General features: G+C 38.9%; 6 gene segments (V, D, J or C); 4 read left to right on the forward strand and 2 right to left on the reverse strand.

Moving 5' to 3' along the window:
• Nucleotides 1–136: 136 nt before the first annotated feature.
• LOC122864584 lies at nucleotides 137–21,464 on the forward strand. The segment is given in 3 exon segments: nucleotides 137–197; nucleotides 295–377; nucleotides 21,159–21,464. Coding segments are annotated over 3 exon segments (393 nt in total).
• LOC122864619 lies at nucleotides 2,909–3,863 on the forward strand. The segment is given in 2 exon segments: nucleotides 2,909–3,307; nucleotides 3,524–3,863. Coding segments are annotated over 2 exon segments (360 nt in total).
• On the forward strand, nucleotides 6,914–7,811 carry LOC122864615. The segment is given in 2 exon segments: nucleotides 6,914–7,135; nucleotides 7,352–7,811. Coding segments are annotated over 2 exon segments (360 nt in total).
• Nucleotides 10,698–12,312, reverse strand: LOC122864639. The segment is given in 2 exon segments: nucleotides 10,698–11,201; nucleotides 12,190–12,312. A coding segment is annotated over 1 exon segment (258 nt).
• Nucleotides 12,443–13,286, forward strand: LOC122864595. The segment is given in 2 exon segments: nucleotides 12,443–12,824; nucleotides 12,932–13,286. Coding segments are annotated over 2 exon segments (423 nt in total).
• Nucleotides 18,969–20,466, reverse strand: LOC122864630. The segment is given in 2 exon segments: nucleotides 18,969–19,478; nucleotides 20,351–20,466. A coding segment is annotated over 1 exon segment (264 nt).
• Nucleotides 21,465–21,777: the final 313 nt, after the last annotated feature.

A 21,777-nucleotide genomic window follows, 5' to 3' on the forward strand; every position in this document is an offset into this window, starting at 1 on the left:
AGAGCATTTCCATAGAGAGCCACTTTGCATCAGCAGCACCATGCTCCAGTGCTCTGGGAGAGTTTATAGTCCTGAGAGTTGAACACTGGATGACTGACAGCTGTCCTTCATGACAACAGAAGCCACAGAAATCCTCCTCATCAAAAACATGACTTTGCTCTCCGTCCTCATCTGGACTCTCCTCTGCTTCACTCAGGGTGGGGAAAATCATTTTTCTGTGATGTGAAAATCATTTGGAGTGTAGCTGAGTTTCACCTCACCGTCTCATGTCCCATGTTGCTTCTCTCTCCTCAGGGTCTGTTGGACAAAATGTTGTCTTGACTCAGCCAGCAGCCAAAGCAGTGCAGCTGGGTCAAAGTGTCTCTATTGACTGTAAGGCCAGTCCAAAACTTGGTCACCACATTGGTTCACAATACCACCTGGCCTGGTACCAACAGAAAACCGGAGAAGCTCCTAAACTTCTGATCTTCCTAACATCGGACAGATATTCTGGAAACTCCTCCAGATTCAGTGGAAGTGGAGCAGGGAATGGAGTTGACTTCACTCTGACCATCAGTGGAGTCCAGGCTGAAGATGCAGCAGTTTACTACTGTCAGAGTTTTTATGAAATCAACAGTCAGTATGTGTTCACACAGTGAAAAAGCGTCGTACAAAAACCTCCCTCAGTCAGACTGAACAGAAACTGAACTGCCTGCTGCAGCTGGAAGCTACTGCAGAGACTGATACAGTTCAGTGAGGACACACACACACAGACACACACACACACACACACACACACACACACACACCAGTTTTCCTCCTAAAGTTCAAACAGTCCTCCTCAACAACCTGAAAGTTTCCTCAAATGAAGAGAACAGTTCCAGTGAAGAAGCCCAATCAGACCATTAAAACCACAACAACAGCAGAGTCAGCTCCACTGATGTAGAGACACAAACCAGATTCACAACATGTGAAACATCAACGTCCACACATCACACTGAAATCTCAGGACACTGAAGCTCCATATCTGCAATGCAACAAATGTTTTCTGTGGCAGAAACACTGACGCTTCATAAACATAATGTATTCTGTGCCACAATCCATACAGTACTTGTCACTGAACAAACTGATTGACGAAAGGCAGAAAATTTAATTTAGGTTTGGACACATACAGTAGGTGTCTTCTCAGGTCCAGAATGTTGGACCCAATCTGCATCAAACCTGTGGCAGCATGTTGGCTCAGTGGTTAGCGTTGTCCCTGTCAACGTCACAGCAAGAAGGTCCTCGAGCCAACAGCCCAAGTCAAACTCAGCATTTTGTAAAGGAAAAAAAGGGAAGAAATGAATGTAAACTGGTTCATATTCTGGTTCAAAATTCAAAATTGTGAACTATGAATGTGAACTAGTTCATTTTAATCTGTGTGAACTGAGCGTTGAGCGTGCTCTTATGAAGTGTGACCTTGCACAACACTGGGTACTTGTACCCCAGGGGGTACTTCTGCAGTTACCAGGGGGTACGTGGAAAGATTGCGAAGTAGCTCAACTAATTTGAAAAAACAGAAATTGTGATTTGATTAAAAGAATATATTCACATATTAAGGCAGCTGTAGCACCTGAACACTACTGTACCTGTCGCAATTATGTAAGAGTGCATGAAAACTAGTTAGCAAGCAAGCACAGAAGTCTAAACAGGTTCACTCTAAGTGGTAGAATGATGGGCGACCAAACCAACATCAACAGTGACACTTCAATTGTATGAAAAAAATGTTGTAATAATATCCACTTATATATAATCAATAGTGTTATACATTTGGTACATGATAGGTGGGAATCGATGAAGTGATACGTGAGTTCAACTGACAGGGCTGTGGGGGGACCTTAGACCAAAAAGGTTGGAAACCACTGGTGTATGTGACCATAAACCTGATGTGATTTGACCTACCTGAACTTGACATGCATAAATTACTGCCTGAAAAAGAGAGATCCGATCTGAAGGGGGCCCTAGCGCAGTCAGACACGACCCGAATAGACCCTAATAGAGAGATAACACCAGCACCGGCAGCACCGGCAGCAGCATGATGAGCTATCAATTAACAAGCAGCAGTGGTCAAAAAGAGCAGCAATACTTTAGACTAATAATAATGTCCTGAGTCAGAGAAACCCATTTCTAAAATATATTTCTAATTTATATTTTTATATGCTTCAAAGACTAAATTATATAAATAATAAAAATCCTGTTTTCACCTCCTGGACCAACAGATAGACAGAAGATACATTTCTGTACCAAACCAAATCAAAGTAACAGTTATTAATAGTAATTTTTTAAATAAAGGTTACTGATTTCCTAGAATACTTTGTCCTGCTGTGATTATGACGTACTGCACAACTGTTTGTCATCTACACATAAGTAATTCCATGTCTCTTACTATTAACCAACCACAGCATGGAAAGTCTTAACAGCAGAGGACCCAGGATGGAGCCTGGGGGGACGCCAACATTATAATTGACACTAGCTAATGAATGTTGACCAAGTGAGACAATATCATGTCTGCCTGACAGATAAGGACTGAACCAGTTTAACACTGTGTCACAGAAGGCAACATGTCTCTGCAGTCGATGTAGACGTTTACTGTAACTTACTCTACTAATGACAGCAATTAAATACTAAATATATATTTGATATTTTCTTATAATCCATATTTAATCTCAGGTCTTTTACAACATTAATCATGTTTGGTCCAGTGTTGTGGAGTAAATAAGGTAAAATTAACTTTCTGTAAAGTTACGAAAGTTGTTTAAAAATGGTTTTCAGTTTCAATTACCTGAATGTGCACCTTCACTGTAGATTCTGTATGATTTGTAATGTAGCGTGTGTCAGCTGTCCTGGCCTATTTATGTTGTCTGTATTGTCTTTATTGACCTAATGCTGTTTTCATGCTGCCCTCTTGGCCAGATCTCTCTTGAAAAACAGTTTATCACAATAAGACGTTCACATGATTTAGTAAATGTTTAAGGAAAGATTTTCTTGACTTAAAAAGCTGAAGATGTAAATACTACACAGCATCCTGAGTTTCTGTTAATCAACATGAGGATGATTCAAACAGCCAGCTGTCCCAGCACTGAGGAGGAAACACCATGATATGTTGAGGACAGCTACAGTTCACTGACTCTGTGTGTTTGCATATCTGTCCTGCCTCTCTGCTCCCAGCCGTTAAGAGGCCAGTGTTGATCAGTGGCTGTCCAGGCCTTTCAGAGCCACTGACACGCCGGCAGCACAATGATGATGTCACTGATTCTACTGCTGGCCACCCTGGGGCTCCTTGTTCAGGGTGAGACTCTCTTCTGAAAACTTTGCTTCAGGATGCAACCAGGTTCACCACAATGATGTTCTGCTGTGATGGAGAAACACTGAGACGAGCAGCATTTACCTTCTTCCATCTATTCTCCATGTTAAAGAAATGAGACTCTTCTGTTTGGATGCTGATCATCTTTCTCCAAGCTGGATTGGTCTCAATAACCCTTCTCCTCTTTTTCATGTTTTCCAGGTTCATCAGGACAAATCGTCCTGACTCAGTCTCCTGGATCTCAGTCTGTTGTTCCAGGACAGACTGTCTCTCTCAGATGTAAAACCAGTACAAGTGTTAGTAGCTACCTCAGCTGGTACCTTCAGAAACCTGGAGAAGCTCCTAAACTCCTGATTTATACAGCTTCAACCCGTCACTCTGGAGTTCCAGGTCGTTTTAGTGGAAGTGGATCTGGGACTGACTTCACTCTGACCATCAGTGGAGTTCAGGCTGAAGATTCAGGAGTTTACTACTGTCAGCAGGGTTACAGCAGACCGTTCACACAGTGATACAACGTCGTACAAAAACCTCCCTCAGCTGGAGAGGAACTGATCTGACTCAACAGCTGCACTGAAGCTAAAACAACAGAGGTTTACAAAAAAAACCTTTTTATCAATAATAATTCACTTTGAACACTGAAACACTAAATATACTGTATCTAACTAAAAGTTATACTTTTAAAACTTTCATTAAATGTGCAATGTGTAAGAATGTAAGAGATTTAAGTTTAACTAAAATGATCAACACTTCTGACTTCATGTCAAAGACTCCTTTCACCGAAAGTGAAATGATAAAAACGCTCCGGCATCAATGTTTTGTGTTAACAGAGAGAGGCCGACTGTGTCAGAAGAAAGTAAACAAAGTGGCTGAGCGCCGACAGAAAGGCGTCGGAGGAAACAACTTCTGGTCATCAATGGTTCCGGCAGCACAACTTGTTTTATTATAAATGAGTGGCGCAAGAAATACTCGTGTTTTTACTTTATGTAAAAGTAGTAAAACCACTCTGTAAAAATACCATGTTACAAGTAAAAGTCCTGCATTGAAATTTAGTAAAAGTACAAATAGTAGGCTGTCATCGGCAACATTTATTTTAAGCAGGCCGATCAAAAGTACTAATTTGGGCAGAATGGCTCCTTCCAGAGTTGAACTATTATTACTGATGCATTAGCAGTTTAATGTCACAGCTGGTCGAAGTGGAGCTAAGTTTAACTACTTTATATACTGTAAGGTAGTTTCATTTGTAAAGTTAATCATACATTTTGTAAGTAAACTCTAACTAAAAGTACCTGTAGCTTTCAGATGAATGTAGTGGAGTAGAAAGCAGAACAGTTCTTGAGTTCATTTCTTCCATGTTTCCACCACTGTTCAGATCCTTTATTTAAGTAAAAGTAACAACAATTTAAAAATACTTCACTACAAGTAAAAGTACATATTATCAGCAAAGTGTACTTAGTTTTAAAAGTATTGGTTCTGCAGTAAAATGTCTCCTGTGACCGATATCTGATTCTATCTGATATATTGATTGTTTACTGATGCATCGATGTTAGAGCAGCATTTTACTGTTGTAGCTGCTCGAGGTGGAGCTAGTTTTAACTGCTTTATATACAGTTAGCTAGTTTTAACTGCTTTATATACAGTTAGCTAGTTTTAACTGTTTTATACACTGTTAGCTAGTTTTAACTGCTTTATATACAGTCAGCTAGTTTTAACTGCTTTATATACTGTTAGCTAGTTTTAACTGCTTTATACACAGTCAGCTAGTTTTAACTGCTTTATATACAGTTAGCTAGTTTTAACTGCTTTATACACTGTTAGCTAGTTTTAACTGCTTTATATACAGTCAGCTAGTTTTAACTGCTTTATATACAGTCAGCTAGTTTTAACTGCTTTATATACAGTTAGCTAGTTTTAACTGCTTTATATACAGTCAGCTAGTTTTAACTGCTTTATACACAGTCAGCTAGTTTTAACTGCTTTATATACAGTTAGCTAGTTTTAACTGCTTTATATACAGTCAGCTAGTTTTAACTGCTTTATATACAGTTAGCTAGTTTTAACCGCTTTATACACAGTTAGCTAGTTTTAACCGCTTTATATACAGTTAGCTAGTTTTAACTACTTTATACACAGTTAGCTAGTTTTAACTACTTTATACACTGTTAGCTAGTTTTAACTGCTTTATACACAGTTAGCTAGTTTTAACTACTTTATACACTGTTAGCTAGTTTTAACTGCTTTATACACAGTCAGCTAGTTTTACCAACTTTATACACAGTTAGCTAGTTTTAACTGCTTTATATACAGTTAGCTAGTTTTAACTGCTTTATACACAGTCAGCTAGTTTTAACTGCTTTATACACAGTCAGCTAGTTTTAACTGCCTGTGAGATGATTAATGGGAGAGGAAAGAAGAAAAATGATACACAAATCTGTTTTCTGCTTTTGACTTTTCTCTAATCTTGGATTTTCTTTGTAAAATATTGAATAATTTGACCTCCTCAGGGCTCGAACAGTTAGTGGAGTTAAGCCATGTGAGAAGTTAAGAGGTGAAATGTCTCTGGTGGAGCTGCTAACAACTCACAGACATCTGAAACAAGGGGCCCCAACCAGACACCACAAACCAAAAACAAGCCAATATATTGCATTTTATAAGCTCATCATATGTTTTATTATGTAAAATGTTCATCTGCAGAGTAACTTGTAACTATAGCTTTCAGATAAATGTAGTAAAATGCACAATATTTCCCTCTGAACTGTAGTGGAGTAGAAGGAAAGTAGTACTTCAAAACTAGTTAAAAAAAGTGAAGAAACTTTTTTGTTAGTTAGATGTTAGTAGGAATCTCCTCTGTGGCTGAAGTCTCCAGTTCGACCACTGAGCGGCAGTAAAAGTCAGTGTCAACAACCTGAAAGGTTCCCTCTGTAGCTTTAAAAAGACAAATGTGTCTATTGTGCTCGTCAAGTTGGCTGCTTAACTGATTCAAACCTGGCAGATGCAGTGCTTCATAGTTTGCAGACTAATGTTTCCACCTGACAAACTAAAATGTTTTATAGTGACAGTGGTAAAGCACTGATCAAACTGGCTCTTCTTTTGTTCATTAGTATGCATTCAATTTAAATAATTGTATTCGGGATTTTTAAGTCAATAATTATAATAAAGATGAATAAATATTTATTTTATTATTTGGGCGAACAGTGACGGAGCCTGATTAAAGCAAAGTGAAAATGAACTTCGTCCTGTTGGTTGCGGCAGAGGTTCAGGTGGTCTTCCTCAGACTGGACGAAACTGGTCTTGAAACTGGTTTCACTTCCCTCTCTGAGCTCAGTAACCACGGCAACAGACGGGCATCACCGATTAACCATGACAACAGAGAGGATTCAGTACTAAAAGATAAAAGTGTCATGTTTTACTGTATTATACATTTTGATTACGAAGCAAAAGCTTCAGTTGTTGGTGGTTAAACATGTACAGTCAAATCAGTTAAAACGAGTCTCCGGATACAAAAGGAACAAATCAAGCTGGACTAAAATACTGAATCACTTTCTATATATTGTTAGTTTCTGTTAATCAACATGAGGATGATTCAAACAGCCAGCTGTCCCAGCACTGAGGAGGAAACACCATGATATGTTGAGGACAGCTACAGTTCACTGACTCTGTGTGTTTGCATATCTGTCCTGCCTCTCTGCTCCCAGCCGTTAAGAGGCCAGTGTTGATCAGTGGCTGTCCAGGCCTTTCAGAGCCACTGACACGCCGGCAGCACAATGATGATGTCACTGATTCCACTGCTGGCCACCCTGGGGCTCCTTGTTCAGGGTGAGACTCTCTTCTGAAAACTTTGCTTCAGGATGCAACCAGGTTCACCACAATGATGTTCTGCTGTGATGGAGAAACACTGAGACGAGCAGCATTTACCTTCTTCCATCTATTCTCCATGTTAAAGAAATGAGACTCTTCTGTTTGGATGCTGATCATCTTTCTCCAAGCTGGATTTGTCTCAATAACCCTTCTCCTCTTTTTCATGTTTTCCAGGTTCATCAGGACAAATCGTCCTGACTCAGTCTCCTGGATCTCAGTCTGTTGTTCCAGGACAGACTGTCTCTCTCAGATGTAAAACCAGTACGAGTGTTAATAGCTGGCTGAGCTGGTACCTTCAGAAACCTGGAGAAGCTCCTAAACTCCTGATTTATCGAGCTACAAACCGTCCATCTGGAGTTCCAGGTCGTTTTAGTGGAAGTGGATCTGGGACTGACTTCACTCTGACCATCAGTGGAGTTCAGGCTGAAGATTCAGGAGTTTACTACTGTCAGCAGGGTGACAGCAGCCCGTTCACACAGTGATACAACGTCGTACAAAAACCTCCCTCAGCTGGAGAGGAACTGATCTGACTCAACAGCTGCACTGAAACTAAAACATTAGAAGCTTCTCTGAAAGAAAACTCATGATTGTGTTAAAAAGTTATATTTTTATTGTGGAAATATTTTTCATACAATTCAGCAGAGTATTTTATTATTACTGACTAACAGTGTTTGAGACATTATCACACTGTTACAGTTTACTCAAACACTGTTTTACAGCAAAGTTTCAATCAGGAAAAAAATGGTTCAACAAGGAATTGTAACACAAAACTCTGAATCATTTGTTCTGGAGAAAATGTTTAATCTTTGACCGATTTGTTGAGGCGAACTCTATTTTCAAATTCACTGAGAATACTGAATTAGCCAAGAAGGAACCAGAATTTAACACAAAGTAAGCAGAGAAATCAAACTGAAGGATAAATAGGTTAATTAGCTATTTAACACATTCAAGAAATGCATACAAACAACAAAACAACACTTTAAAACAGTAATGTTCTCTTTAGACCCAAAACATTTTACACTATTGATGAAGCAGAGATATACACTCAGTGTCCACTTTATTAGGTACACCTGTAAAGCCTAATGCAATCCAATAGAAGCTTTCTGCCATAAAGTCTACCTCAGTTTCAAGTTATTTATTGTCAAATACACAACAATTACAGTGAAGCAATTAATTAATATTTTTAGTTCTCAGACTCCCTCCATGAACGCTCAAACAATATGTATAAAAAGAAAATCATGCAAGTAAAAGACAATCAAAGACACATCACTAAACAAATACTGCCATCCACTGGTAACCTGTCACAACATATCAAGCCTGTTGCACGAAATCTTGGTGTCCTGTTTGATAGCAATTTATGTTTTGAGCAACATATCACTAAGCTTGTCCAATCATGTTTCTATCACCTCAGAAATATTGCAAAAATCCGATCTATTTTAAATCTTAGTGATGCAGAAACTGTTGTGCATGCTTTTTATCTCCTCACGCCTCGATTACTGTAACAGCCTGTTCACTTGTCTTAATCAAAAAGCTCTGACACGACTGCAGACTGTACAAAACTCAGCTGCTAGGCTGTTAACCAGGACCAAGAAGTATGACCACATCACACCTGTTTTAGCCTCTTTACACTGGCTCCCTGTTTGTTTTAGGATTGATTTTAAGATCTTGTTGATTACTTTTAATGGCCTGGCCCCAGATTATATTTTAGACCTTGTAATCCCTTATGAACCTTCACGTAGTTTGAGATCTTCGGGCAGGGGTCTCCTGTCTGTTCCTGAGTCCAGGATGAAAACTAAGGGGGACAGAGCTTTTGCTATCAGGGCCCCGAGGCTCTGGAACAACTTGCCCGAAGAAATTAGGTTGTCTGAGTCAGAGTCTTCGTTTAAATCTCGTCTCAAAACACATTTTTATCTGAAAGCAGATCCTGATTTTACGTGAACTGGCTGTTTATTTTACTGTTTATTTTATTGCTTTTCTGTATTTCATGTGTTTTATTTCTTTATATTTCGTCATTCACTGTGTTATTTTATTTTTCTTGTTGTGAAGCACTTTGTACTTTGTTTTGATAAGTGCTCTATAAATAAAGTTTTATTTATTATTTATTTATTATTATAAAATAGTGCAGAAGTAAAAATATAGGAGTATAATATAATATATATAGTATATATAATACAATGAATTATAATATTATACTGTGGTAGGCAGGTATACAGTAATGATAAAATTATTAAACTGTAATGTATGGGCAGATAAAAACAGGATTTTAGACAGACAGTGCACTCATGTATAGGTAGTATATATATATATATATATATATATATATATATATATATATATATATATATATATATATATATATGTACAAGAAAAAGCTGAATGAAAGAGTGGAGAAACATCTCAAAGCAGATGCTTCGTGCACCAGTGCTCACTGATCTGTTGGGGAGGATGAAAATGATGTGAATAAAATGCTCCGGCCTTTACAGTCACCAGATCTCAACCCAGTTTCACACCTGTGGAAGGTTTTGGACCAACGTGTAAGACAACGCTCTCCACCACCATCTCAATAAGACCAAATGATATAATATAAACTCTCATCTTCAGATCTGTGTAGTGACGTCTGTGACTGTCTCTGATGCTGTATGTCCTTTAGTTGGTGTTTCTCTCTACCTGCTGTACTCAGGTCTGTCTGATCTCAGTCAGATGACCTGATTAATAAAGGTTGTATATATAACTGAGGGAACATCTTGTGGAGGAGGTGTTCATCCCTCCAGTAGAGCTCCACAGACTTGGCAAGGAGCCCTGAAGCTGTTCTGGAGGCTCGTGGTGGCCTGACTCCTTACTAACACACTTCATGCTGCCTTTTCCTGTCAGTTGTCACCCATCTTTATATATACTATATTTACTGTGTGTGTGTGTGTGTGTGTGTGTGTGTATATAATATGTATGTATGTATGCATGTATGTATGTATGTATGTGTGTATGTAATATGTAAATCAGTAAGAATTAAATTCTTGCCTTTTGTCATCTCTTTTATTTGTCTTTGCGGTTGAACTCTTCAGCAGATGCAGTATGTAAATATTTCCAGGGTTAAATATGAGGATCACACTATTTTTGTGTCTTTCTATGCTGATGACATACTGCTTTTTATTTCAGATGTTTAAATTATTTTTCATACTTATTTAAAAGAGATGATTCGATGATTAGATTAAAGTTTTCCTACCATGTGATTTTGTTCCGAAGGTTATCAATTGTGACAAAACATTTTGGCCTTATACTACAACCATCACTGGTTTGGACTAATCAAACAATAGTGACGAGATTTGTCTGACGGTATAAAGACTCTTAATATAAAGTATCTATGGCTATACATTATGTAATGTTACTCATTCTTTCTAAAGTCATCATGGAGAAATTACAACATCTTTGAGAGCTCAGTTTTTCTCTGGATTTCATACAGTCAGTGTTACCATTTAGAGAAACTCATTCAGCCACTTTGATAAAAAAAAATTAAACCAACTGATTTGATGAAAACGTCTTTATTATCTGGAAACACTGAAATAATATTGAAACATTGCAACAAGCTAGTAAATATTATTATTGAAACATGTCAAATAAAAGAGAGAGACAGTTGCAGAGTGCAGAGTGAGAGCAGTATCAGAGTTAAACCAGTAGCAGAGTCCCAGTGAGTCAGGTCAGGACTGGGGACACTGGTCTCTCCTCAGCGTCTCTGAGAGCGGAGTCTGGGAGCCCTGGGTGGCCTCACAGGTCACAGAGCCCACCTTCCTCCACTGGTCTGCAGGGAGCCTCAGGGTGCTGCTCCAGCTGTAGTGGCCGTCCTTCTCCAGCACCCCGGGGCTCCTGCTCTCCTCCCAGCTGCTGCTGCTGCTGCTGCCGTCCACCTTCCAGGCCAGACTCCAGTCTGAGGGGAAGCCCTTGTTGGCCAGGCACATGAGCGTGGCCTTCCCCTGCTGCAGCTCCTCGCTGGAGGGGGGCAGCACCGTCAGGGTGGGGACGACTCGACCCACTGGAGGAGGAGACAGTGAGACAATATGAAGAAAGTTCATACAAAGAGAAAATGAACTCCACCCTGTTGGCTGCAGCAGAGGAGGCTGCTGGTTCAGGTGGTCTTCCTCAGATTGGATGAAACTGGTCTTCAGTGTTTCACTTCCCTCTCTGAGCTCAGTAACCATGGCAACAGATAGGCATCACTGCTGAACCATGGCAACAGACATGTTTCAGTACTATAGATAAAAAGTTGAAAGCGGGAAACTCTTTTTTTTAGTTTAATTAACAAACTTAAGCATCAGTGTTCAATAATTACACAATATGAAAAAAACTAAAAAACTTTGTTCTTTCAGATTTTTTGGCCTGAACTCATAAGATACATTTGTTTTTTCTCCTCTTTTAAGCAGACATCACTACTGAACCATGACTAAAAACAGACTTCACTACTAACAAACTTTTTAAGTGCTGAAATGCTTTTTCCAACTCATAAAATGAATCCTACTAATACAGCATGTGGTTAAACCAGCTGCAGTGGTACCGTGTTATTCATGGGTTATACTGAGGATGTGAATTAATCAGTCTGGGAGGAAGATTTTGTAAAACACTTGCAATTTTTTCAGATAAAACACTCACTAAATAAATACTTGGTTGATAACTTCAGCTTAAATTTGATAATTATTACATTTAAATCAATTTTTAAAAATTTCTTTGTCAGTTTTGAAACTTTTCCTGTGGACAAAATTATGAATCAAAATATTGTCTTCAATAACTACCTGTACTTTTAAAATGATAAGAAAGTACAAACTGTCAAAATGAAAATGTCAAGTGTAACTAAAGAGTTTCTCCATCAGACAGAATTCTGCCTGTATTACAGTGAAGTAATGGTCACTGCAATAATATTACATTTCAACTATCAGCCAAAATCTTCACGTAAAGCTTATTTTTATTATGTAAAAAAACTGAATAAATATTAAATTTGAGTTCATGTAGAAGTTAAAGGTACTTACAGTTAACATCCAGTCTGGTTCCTCCACCGAAAGTCAACCACAGTGATACAAACTGATTGAGTCGTCGTACAAAAACCTCTCACTGCAGAGAGACACGGCTCTCTGACTTTGAACACAACAAACTCAACATAAACTCTTCCTGTTTTTAAAAGAATTAATTATTTCATATTATATTGATCAAACAGGGACATCATTTTCAGAATTAATCACATTTGAATATATGTTTTTACCTTCATGTAAATGTGAAATTTTAATTATTCTAACATTAAATTAAACCAAAAAAATCCACTCTTAAAGAAAATGTATCTGCAGTCATCAAAACCAATCCACATGAAAATGATCAGTGACACATTATTAATCAATACTCTGGTAAATGTATTGATCCATTGAGAAACAGCATCGTCAGAGTAATCCAAGTCCCTGCTGGAGTCAGTCAGAGCATTTCCATAGAGAGCCACTTTGCATCAGCAGCACCATGCTCCAGTGCTCTGGGAGAGTTTATAGTCCTGAGAGTTGAACACTGGATGACTGACAGCTGTCCTTCATGACAACAGAAGCCACAGAAATCCTCCTCATCAAAAACATGACTTTGCTCTCCGTCCTCATCTGGACTCTCCTCTGCTGCTGCTTCGCAGGTAAAGTCCAGAGAATCAAACTCCTCTCCTCTGTGAACCTCCGTCCCTCTGAAATGAAGCCGACAAAACCCTGACGCTGCTTTATGTTTTTGTCTCTGTATCCTCAGAGTCCAGAGGCCAGGTCACAGTGACTCAGCCTGGAGCAGTGAGCTCTGCTCTGGGAGGCTCCATCTCCATCAGCTGTAAGACCAGTCATGAGTTTTGGAGCTGTAACAGTGCTTACTGTTTAAACTGGTACCAACAGAAAGATGGAGAAACTCCCAAACTGCTAATTCGTAGCACAAATGAGAGAATGTCAGGGATTCCAGGTCGTTTTACAGGCAGTGGATCAAAGACAGACTTCACTCTGACCATCAGTGGAGTCCAGGCTGAAGATGCAGCAGTTTACTACTGTCAGGGTGCCAACACTTTCAACAGTCAGGATGTGTTCACACAGTGAAAAAGCGTTGTACAAAAACCTCCCTCAGTCAGACTGAACAGAAACTGAACTGCCTGCTGCAGCTGGAAGCTACTGCAGAGACTGATACAGTTCAATGAAGCAGCCCACACATGTTAAAAGCACAAACATATCTAACAGAGTCAGTTTCACTGATTCATTTTAATATCACTTCAATCCAACACTATCCACTCACCAAATATTCAGTTCCAAACAGGAGCTTAGTGGATAAATGAAATCATGAAGCCTGGCTCCCCCGTTCTCCTGCAGACATCACCCTGACCTCCATCTGACACAGTAAAGCTGAGACAGGAGAGAGAGATCGAGATCATGAAGCTGGAAGAACAAATTCACAGAACTGAAAAGATAATATATATGAACAGACATTGATCAGTGAGGTTGCACCGTAAGTCCAAAAAAAAGATTAATTAATTAATTAATTATTAATTAACTTCAACCTCTGAACTTCATACAGACAGATGCTTCAGGCACTGATCCACAAACCTCAGTTTTTCTGATATTGAACAAACTAAAGGAACATAATAATTCATCTTAGAATGTAAAGGCTTTTGAAGACGGCTGAGGAGGTTTTGAAGCACTACTTTAACAATCTTCGCAAGAAGTATCAAAATGGTTTGGACACACAGTATTCAGCGCATTGAGGTTTTCAGTGAACTTGGTTCTGAAGAAAACAATAAACTAAGTTTATAAACCAACAGTAATCATTTGGTGATGTAAAACTGTACAACTGTATATCATCTGTGTAGTGGCACTCTGTTTTGTTTTCCAAATTACCGCAACTTATATGTTTAAAAGAAACGAGTTGGATACGAAACAAATCGCTCCGGAAGCCGCTAACTCTATTTCACATGTTTACTATGAAAAGATGAAAAGTTATTTGTTTTCTCTGGACTTGATCAAAACATGTTTCGCTCCCCAAACTAATTTACTCCAACTGGAAGCTTTTGGGCAGGATGTCATCATTAGCAGTAAAGGAGCATTTCAAGAACTGAAGAATTACAGTTACTATAACATTAACAACAATTACTGTTCAATACAAGATTGTACAAAACGTAATGATGTTACATAATCGTAAACAATTTCATAATGTTATATATTATTGTATTATACTCTATCAAAAGATATATCTGCAACACATTTTTCCACTTACGGCTCTTACAATCTGCATGGCTATAAAAAATCAGTTCCACTAAGCTTCAGCATCACCAGCATGTCTGAACTACAGAGGACCCAGGATGGAGCCTGGGGGGACGCCATCATTTATATTGGTAGTAGCTGATGAATGTTGACCAAGTGAGACAACATCATGTCTGCCTGACAGATAAGGACTGAACCAGTTAAACACTGTGACACAGAACGCAACATGTCTCTGCAGTCGATGTAGACGTTTACTGTGATTTAATCTTTAACTTTGATGTTTGGTCAAGTGTTGTGGTCAGTAAAAAAGTTGAAATGAACTTTCTGTAAAATGCAGTTAGGTTCTTAAAAACTAGTTTGCAATTTCAATTACCTGTATGTGCACCATAGATTCTGTATGATTTCTAGTGTGACAGTTTCCTCTGCCTATTTATGTAGTCGGTATTGTATTTATTGACCTAATGCTGTTTCTCTCCCGCATTCTTTGCCAGATTTGGAAAAAAAATGTCATATTAGTAAGACTTTAACTCGGTTAAAGGCAGAATGAGGATTTTCCTGAAAAACAATGTATAGACTCATACAAAAATAATCCATCTCAATCATCACTTATGACCCACTAGAAGTGTGTCTGTATCTGCAGAGACGCTGCCCTCTGCCTGCATTTTCTCATTTTGCTCTGTACGGGACGGTTCTGGGCGTCAACCTTTGGGCAGGGGGCTTGTAGCCCTCAGCCAATAACAGCACGCAAGGTGTGAGGGCGGCCAGGTGACGGATCGTAAGCGGCAAGGAAGGTACGAAAAATGCAGACCCAGAATGTTGTGTTTACAAACTGCAGCCAACAAATCCTACTCATTCTGCCTTTAAGTAAAAGAAAGAAAAAAGAACAATTTTAATGAAAAGATGAACTTGCAGGTTTCTGTTAATCAACATGAGGATGATTCAAACAGCCAGCTGTCCCAGCACTGAGGAGGAAACACCATGATATGTTGAGGACAGCTACAGTTCACTGACTCTGTGTGTTTGCATATCTGTCCTGCCTCTCTGCTCCCAGCCGTTAAGAGGCCAGTGTTGATCAGTGGCTGTCCAGGCCTTTCAGAGCCACTGACACGCCGGCAGCACAATGATGATGTCACTGATTCCACTGCTGGCCACCCTGGGGCTCCTTGTTCAGGGTGAGACTCGTTTCTGAAAACTTTGCTTCAGGATGCAACCAGGTTCACCACAATGATGTTCTGCTGTGATGGAGAAACACTGAGACAAGCAGCATTTACCTTCTTCCATCTATTCTCCATGTTAAAGAAATGAGACTCTTCTGTTTGGATGCTGATCATCTTTCTCCAAGCTGGATTGGCCTCAATAACCCTTCTCCTCTTTTTCATGTTTTCCAGGTTCATCAGGACAAATCATCCTGACTCAGTTTCCTGGATCTCAGTCTGTTGTTCCAGGACAGACTGTCTCTCTCAGATGTAAAACCAGTACAAGTGTAACTACCGGTAGAAGTGTTTATAGCGGTGGTTACAGCTGGCTGAGCTGGTACCTTCAGAAACCCTAGAGAAGCTCCTAAACTCCTGATTTATCAAGCTACAACCCTTCAGTCTGGAGTTCCAGGTCGTTTTAGTGGAAGTGGATCTGGGACTGACTTCACTCTGACCATCAGTGGAGTTCAGGCTGAAGATTCAGGAGTTTACTACTGTCAGCAGGGTCACAGCTTCCCGTTCACACAGTGATACAACGTCGTACAAAAACCTCCCTCAGCTGGAGAGGAACTGATCTGACTCAGCAGCTGCACTGAAACTGAAACAGAGGTTTGACAGCAACATTTTCTCATGTTGCAAAAAGAAGTTTTTTTCTGATAGAAATGCTGTATTTATTTAATTTATTTATACACAATGATGAATACTTTACTGTTTCCACAAATGCGGGTCTAAGGACAGAGGCTAAATAAAATAAAATGTACTTGACTTGATAAGGATGTAATTCTGACTGTATAGATAAGTAAAATGTAAATAAACAGCACTTTTTAACATCAACATTTTGTGAGTAAACATTTAAAGTTTTTACGTTACAATTTCAAACACACTGAGTTGGTGTCTGTGTAAACTGCAAACTCACAGTTGACAGTGAAAATTAAATATATTTCAACTGAAATTAATTTGACAAATGTTAAGAATATGTGAACTGAATGTTCTTATTTAAAAGTTAATGTATTGCTTGGTGTATTTGATATCATTTCAGTATTTTTTGTTCAAACATAGTTTTCATATTTAGTGACATTGTTCTCTGACCACCACAGTGTAAATAATGTGACTGATTGAACATTTTTGATTAAGTATGAATGTTTATTGTTTTCTGTTTTCATGTTTGACCTCCAACCAGCAAGAGGTCGATTTCCCAACCATCCAGCTGTTCCTCCTCCACCCTCTGAAACTAAAAGTGTCATGTCTGTTTCAGTCCAAACACAAACACACAAGTGTCATGCTCTCTGTCATGTAACAGTTTCTCAGTTTCTACAAATGAATCAGATCGATCTAAGAAAAGTGGAACACAACAAAGACGTCCTTTCAGGCCACTTTAATGTGCTTCAGTGTTTGAGTCTGTGTCATTGATAGGACCAGCTGCCCTCAGCACATCAAACCATCACAACTACACGTCCCGAGTTGATTCTCTGTTTTAGAAAACTAATAAATGGCATCAACACTTAATCATGTAGGAAAGCAGGATTTGTATGCATGGAACTCATTTTAAAAATAAAGACCTATATACACTTTTCTGTCTGGTGGAAGTTAATCCTCTACCAGAGCTTCATGATGATCATCGGAAGTCCAGTCAATGTACAAAAATTAGATAAATATGAATATTTATGTCTGTAGCCTTAATTATTGAAGTGAAATTGACTCACTCTTGAAAGTGAAGACACTTGTCAAAGTCAAAGTCCTGACCTGAATCGTATTGAGATGCTGTGGCATGACCTTAAAAAGGCAGTTCATGCTCGACAACCCTCCAATGTGGCTGAATTACAACAATTCTGCAAAGATGAGTGAGCCAAAATTCCTCCACAGCGCTGTAAAAGACTCATTGCAAGCTATCGCAAACGCTTGATTGTAGTTGTTGCTGCTAAGGGTGGCCCAACCAGTTATTAGGTTTAGGGGGCAATCACTTTTTCACAAAGGGCCATGTAGGTTTGGATTTTGGATTTTATAAAAGGGAGCTGTAAACAGTGACTAATAATAGTAGTATAGTAATATTAAGTAATACTTTTATGATGCCTCTACTGTTCAGTTTGTTGACACTGTCATAGAGATTTCAATTAAATTATGTTTTAGCATTGAGTAGTTAGTGATGGTTTTGCACTCGACTGCATTATATTCAGAAGTGTTTCTAATATTTAGCCCCCCTCATATATGTAAATAGGGAGGAAAAATGCATGAAAAACACTTCTGAATATAATGTAGTCCAGTACAACACCACCTTTATATGACCTCAGTAATGAACATATAAGTGAATTTACACATTTCTGACAAAGTCAACAAAAACTGACCATTATGAGCTTCGCAAAGACAGATGTTATGGCACAGATGTTAGCTACTGATTTTAATTAGATTGTGACCACTGACTGTACATCATCTAAATTTCCATTTATGTTTGACTTCCAAGCTTCTGAAAGTCAGCTTCCCAACAGCTGCATCCACCACAGTCTCATACTAAACCTGGAATGCAATATGGCCACTTTCTCAAAAGTAATGCTTCAGAGTTTTAATGAGAATATCATGATTTACTGACAAAATGTAATCCAGCAAACAAATGTATTTTATAGTTAAAACCCCTAAATGGTTTATGTAATATGTAAATCAGTAAAAATTAAATTCTTTCTGTTTATCATCTCTTTTATTTGTCTTTGCGGTTGAACTCTTCAGCAGAAGCAGTATGTAAATATTTCCAGGGTTAAATATAAAGATCACACTCTTTTTGTGTCTTTCTATGCTGATGATATACTGCTTTTTATTTCAGATGTTTAAAATATTTTTCTTACTTACTTTTTTAAAGGATAATTCATGTTCTTTGGATACACCCAAAACAATGACAATATTATAGTCCCTACCATTAAAACAATTCAGTAATAGGAGATGATTCGACGAGAATTCATTAAAGTGTTCCTACCATGGGATTTTGTTCCAAAGGTTTATTATTACAAACAAATCTGTAATGACTATAGCAGAATATAGTTTCAGTCATGAAGGCATTCATATCAATTGGGACAAAACATTTTGGCCTTATACCACAACCATCACTGGTTTGGACTAATCAAATAATAGTGACGAGTTTTGTCTGACTGTATAAAGTCTCTTAATATACAGTATGGATATATGTATACATATAAGATATGATGTATGGATATACATTATGTAATGTTACTCATTCTTTCTAAAGTCATCATGGAGAAATTACAACATTTTGTGAGCTCAGTTTTCTTCTGGATTTCATACAGTCAGTGTTACCATTTAAAGAAACTCATTCAGCCACTTTGATTTAAAAGAAATTAAACCAACTGATTTGATGAAAACGTCTTTATTATCTGGAAACACTGAAGTAACATTAAAACATTGCAACAAGCTAGTAAATATTGTTATTGAAACATGTCAAATAAAAGAGAGAGACAGTTGCAGAGTGCAGAGTGAGAGCAGTATCAGAGTTAAACCAGTAGCAGAGTCCCAGTGAGTCAGGTCAGGACTGGGGACACTGGTCTCTCCTCAGCGTCTCTGAGAGCGGAGTCTGGGAGCCCTGGGTGGCCTCACAGGTCACAGAGCCCACCTTCCTCCACTGGTCTGCAGGGAGCCTCAGGGTGCTGCTCCAGCTGTAGTGGCCGTCCTTCTCCAGCACCCCGGGGCTCCTGCTCTCCTCCCAGCTGCTGCTGCTGCTGCTGCTGCTGCCGTCCACCTTCCAGGCCAGACTCCAGTCTGAGGGGAAGCCCTTGTTGGCCAGGCACATGAGTGTGGCCTTCCCCTGCTGCAGCTCCTCGCTGGAGGGGGGCAGCACCGTCAGGGTGGGGACGACTCGACCCACTGGAGGAGGAGGGACAATATGAAAAAAGTTCATAAAAACAAGAAATAAACTCCACCCTGTTGGTTGCAGCAGAGGAGGCTGCTGGTTCAGGTGGTCTTCCTCAGATTGGATGAAACTGATCTTTGGTGTTTCACTTCCCTCTCTGAGCTCAGTAACCATGGCAACAGACAGGCATCACTGCTGAACCATGGCAACAGACATGTTTCAGTACTAAAGATAAAAAGTTGAAAGCGGGAAACTTTTTTTTTTGTTTAATTAACAAACTTAAACATCAGTGTTCAATAATTACACGATATGAAAAAACTACAAAACTTTCAGATTTGTTTTTTCTCCACTTTTAAGCAGACATCACTACTGAACCATGACTAAAGGCAGACTTCACTACTAAACTTTTTAAGTGCTGAAATGCTTTTTCCAGCTCATAAAATGAATCCTACTAATACAGCATGTGGTTAAACCAGCTGCAGTGATACCGTGACACTTGCAATGTTTCCAGATAAAACACTCACTAAATAAATACTTGGTTGATATCTTCAGCTTAAATTTGATAATTATTACATTTAAATCAATTAAAAACATTTTCTTTCAGTCACTTTTTAAACTTTTTCTGAGGACAAAATTATGAATTAAAATATTTTCTTCAATAACTTTTAAAATGACAAGAAAGTACAAATTGTCAAAATTTGAAAGTGTAACTAAAGAGTTTCTCCATCAGACAGAATTCTGCCTGTATTACAGTGAAGTAATGGTCACTGCAATAATATTACATTTCAACTATCAGCCAAAATCTTCAATTAAAGCTTGTTTTTATTAAGTAAAAAAACTGAATAAATATTCAATTTGAGTTCATGTAGAAGTTAAAGGTACTTACAGTTAACATCCAGTCTGGTTCCTCCACCGAACGTGTACCACAGTGATACAAACTGATTGAGTCGTCGTACAAAAACCTCTCACTGCAGAGAGACACGGCTCTCTGACTGTGAACACAACAAACTCAACATAAACACTCCCTTTTTTAAAATAATTAACTATTTCATATTATATTGATCAAACAGGGACATCATTTTCAGAATTAATCACATTTTAATATGTTTTTTCCTTTATGCAAATGTGAAATTTTAATTATTCTAACATTAAATTAAACCAAAAAATGACACTCTTAAAGAAAATGTATCTGCAGTCATCAAAACCAATCCACATGAAAATGATCACTGACACATTATTAATCAATACTTTGGTAAATGTATTGATCCATTGAGAAACAGCATCGTCAGAGTAATCCAAGTCCCTGCTGGAGTCAGTCAGAGCATTTCCATAGAGAGCCACTTTGCATCAGCAGCACCATGCTCCAGTGCTCTGGGAGAGTTTATAGTCCTGAGAGTTGAACACTGGATGACTGACAGCTGTCCTTCATGACAACAGAAGCCACAGAAATCCTCCTCATCAAAAACATGACTTTGCTCTCCGTCCTCATCTGGACTCTCCTCTGCTTCACTCAGGGTGAGGAAAATCATTTTTCTGTGATGTGAAAATCATTTGGAGTGTAGCTGAGTTTCACCTCACCGTCTCATGTCCCGTGTTTCTTTCTCTCTTCAGGGTCTGTTGGACAAAATGTTGTCTTGACTCAGCCAGCAGCCAAAGCAGTGCAGCTGGGTCAAAGTGTCTCTATTGACTGTAAGGCCAGTCCAAAAGTTACTCAATTCTCTGGTTCACAATATTTACTGGCCTGGTACCAACAGAAAACTGGAGAAGCTCCTAAACTTCTGATCTACAGAACATCAGACAGATTTTCTGGAATCTCCTCCAGATTCAGTGGAAGTGGAGCAGGGAATGGAGTTGACTTCACTCTGACCATCAGTGGAGTCCAGGCTGAAGATGCAGCAGTTTACTACTGTCAGAGTGCACATTACATCAACAGTCAGTGGTTGTTCACACAGTGAAAAAGCGTCGTACAAAAACCTCCCTCAGTCAGACTGAACAGAAACTGAACTGCCTGCTGCAGCTGGAAGCTACTGCAGAGACTGATACAGTTCACTGAGGACACACACACACACACACACGTTTGTTTCACTGACCCCGTGGGGGACAGTCACTGACATAATGCTGTCCCTAGCCCCTTACCCTAACCATAACCATAACCTAATTGTAACCTGTACCCTAAAACCAAGTCTTAACCCTCAAAAAGCCGTCTCTACCCACGGGGACCTCAGTTTCTGTCCCCACAGTGACCCCATGGGTTAGTGTGCGTTCAGGTTAAAGTCCCCAGTGGGATATAAAAACAAGAAACACACAAATACC

This window comes from Siniperca chuatsi, linkage group LG17 (genome assembly GCF_020085105.1).
Source record: "Siniperca chuatsi isolate FFG_IHB_CAS linkage group LG17, ASM2008510v1, whole genome shotgun sequence".
Lineage (NCBI taxonomy): Eukaryota > Metazoa > Chordata > Actinopteri > Centrarchiformes > Sinipercidae > Siniperca > Siniperca chuatsi.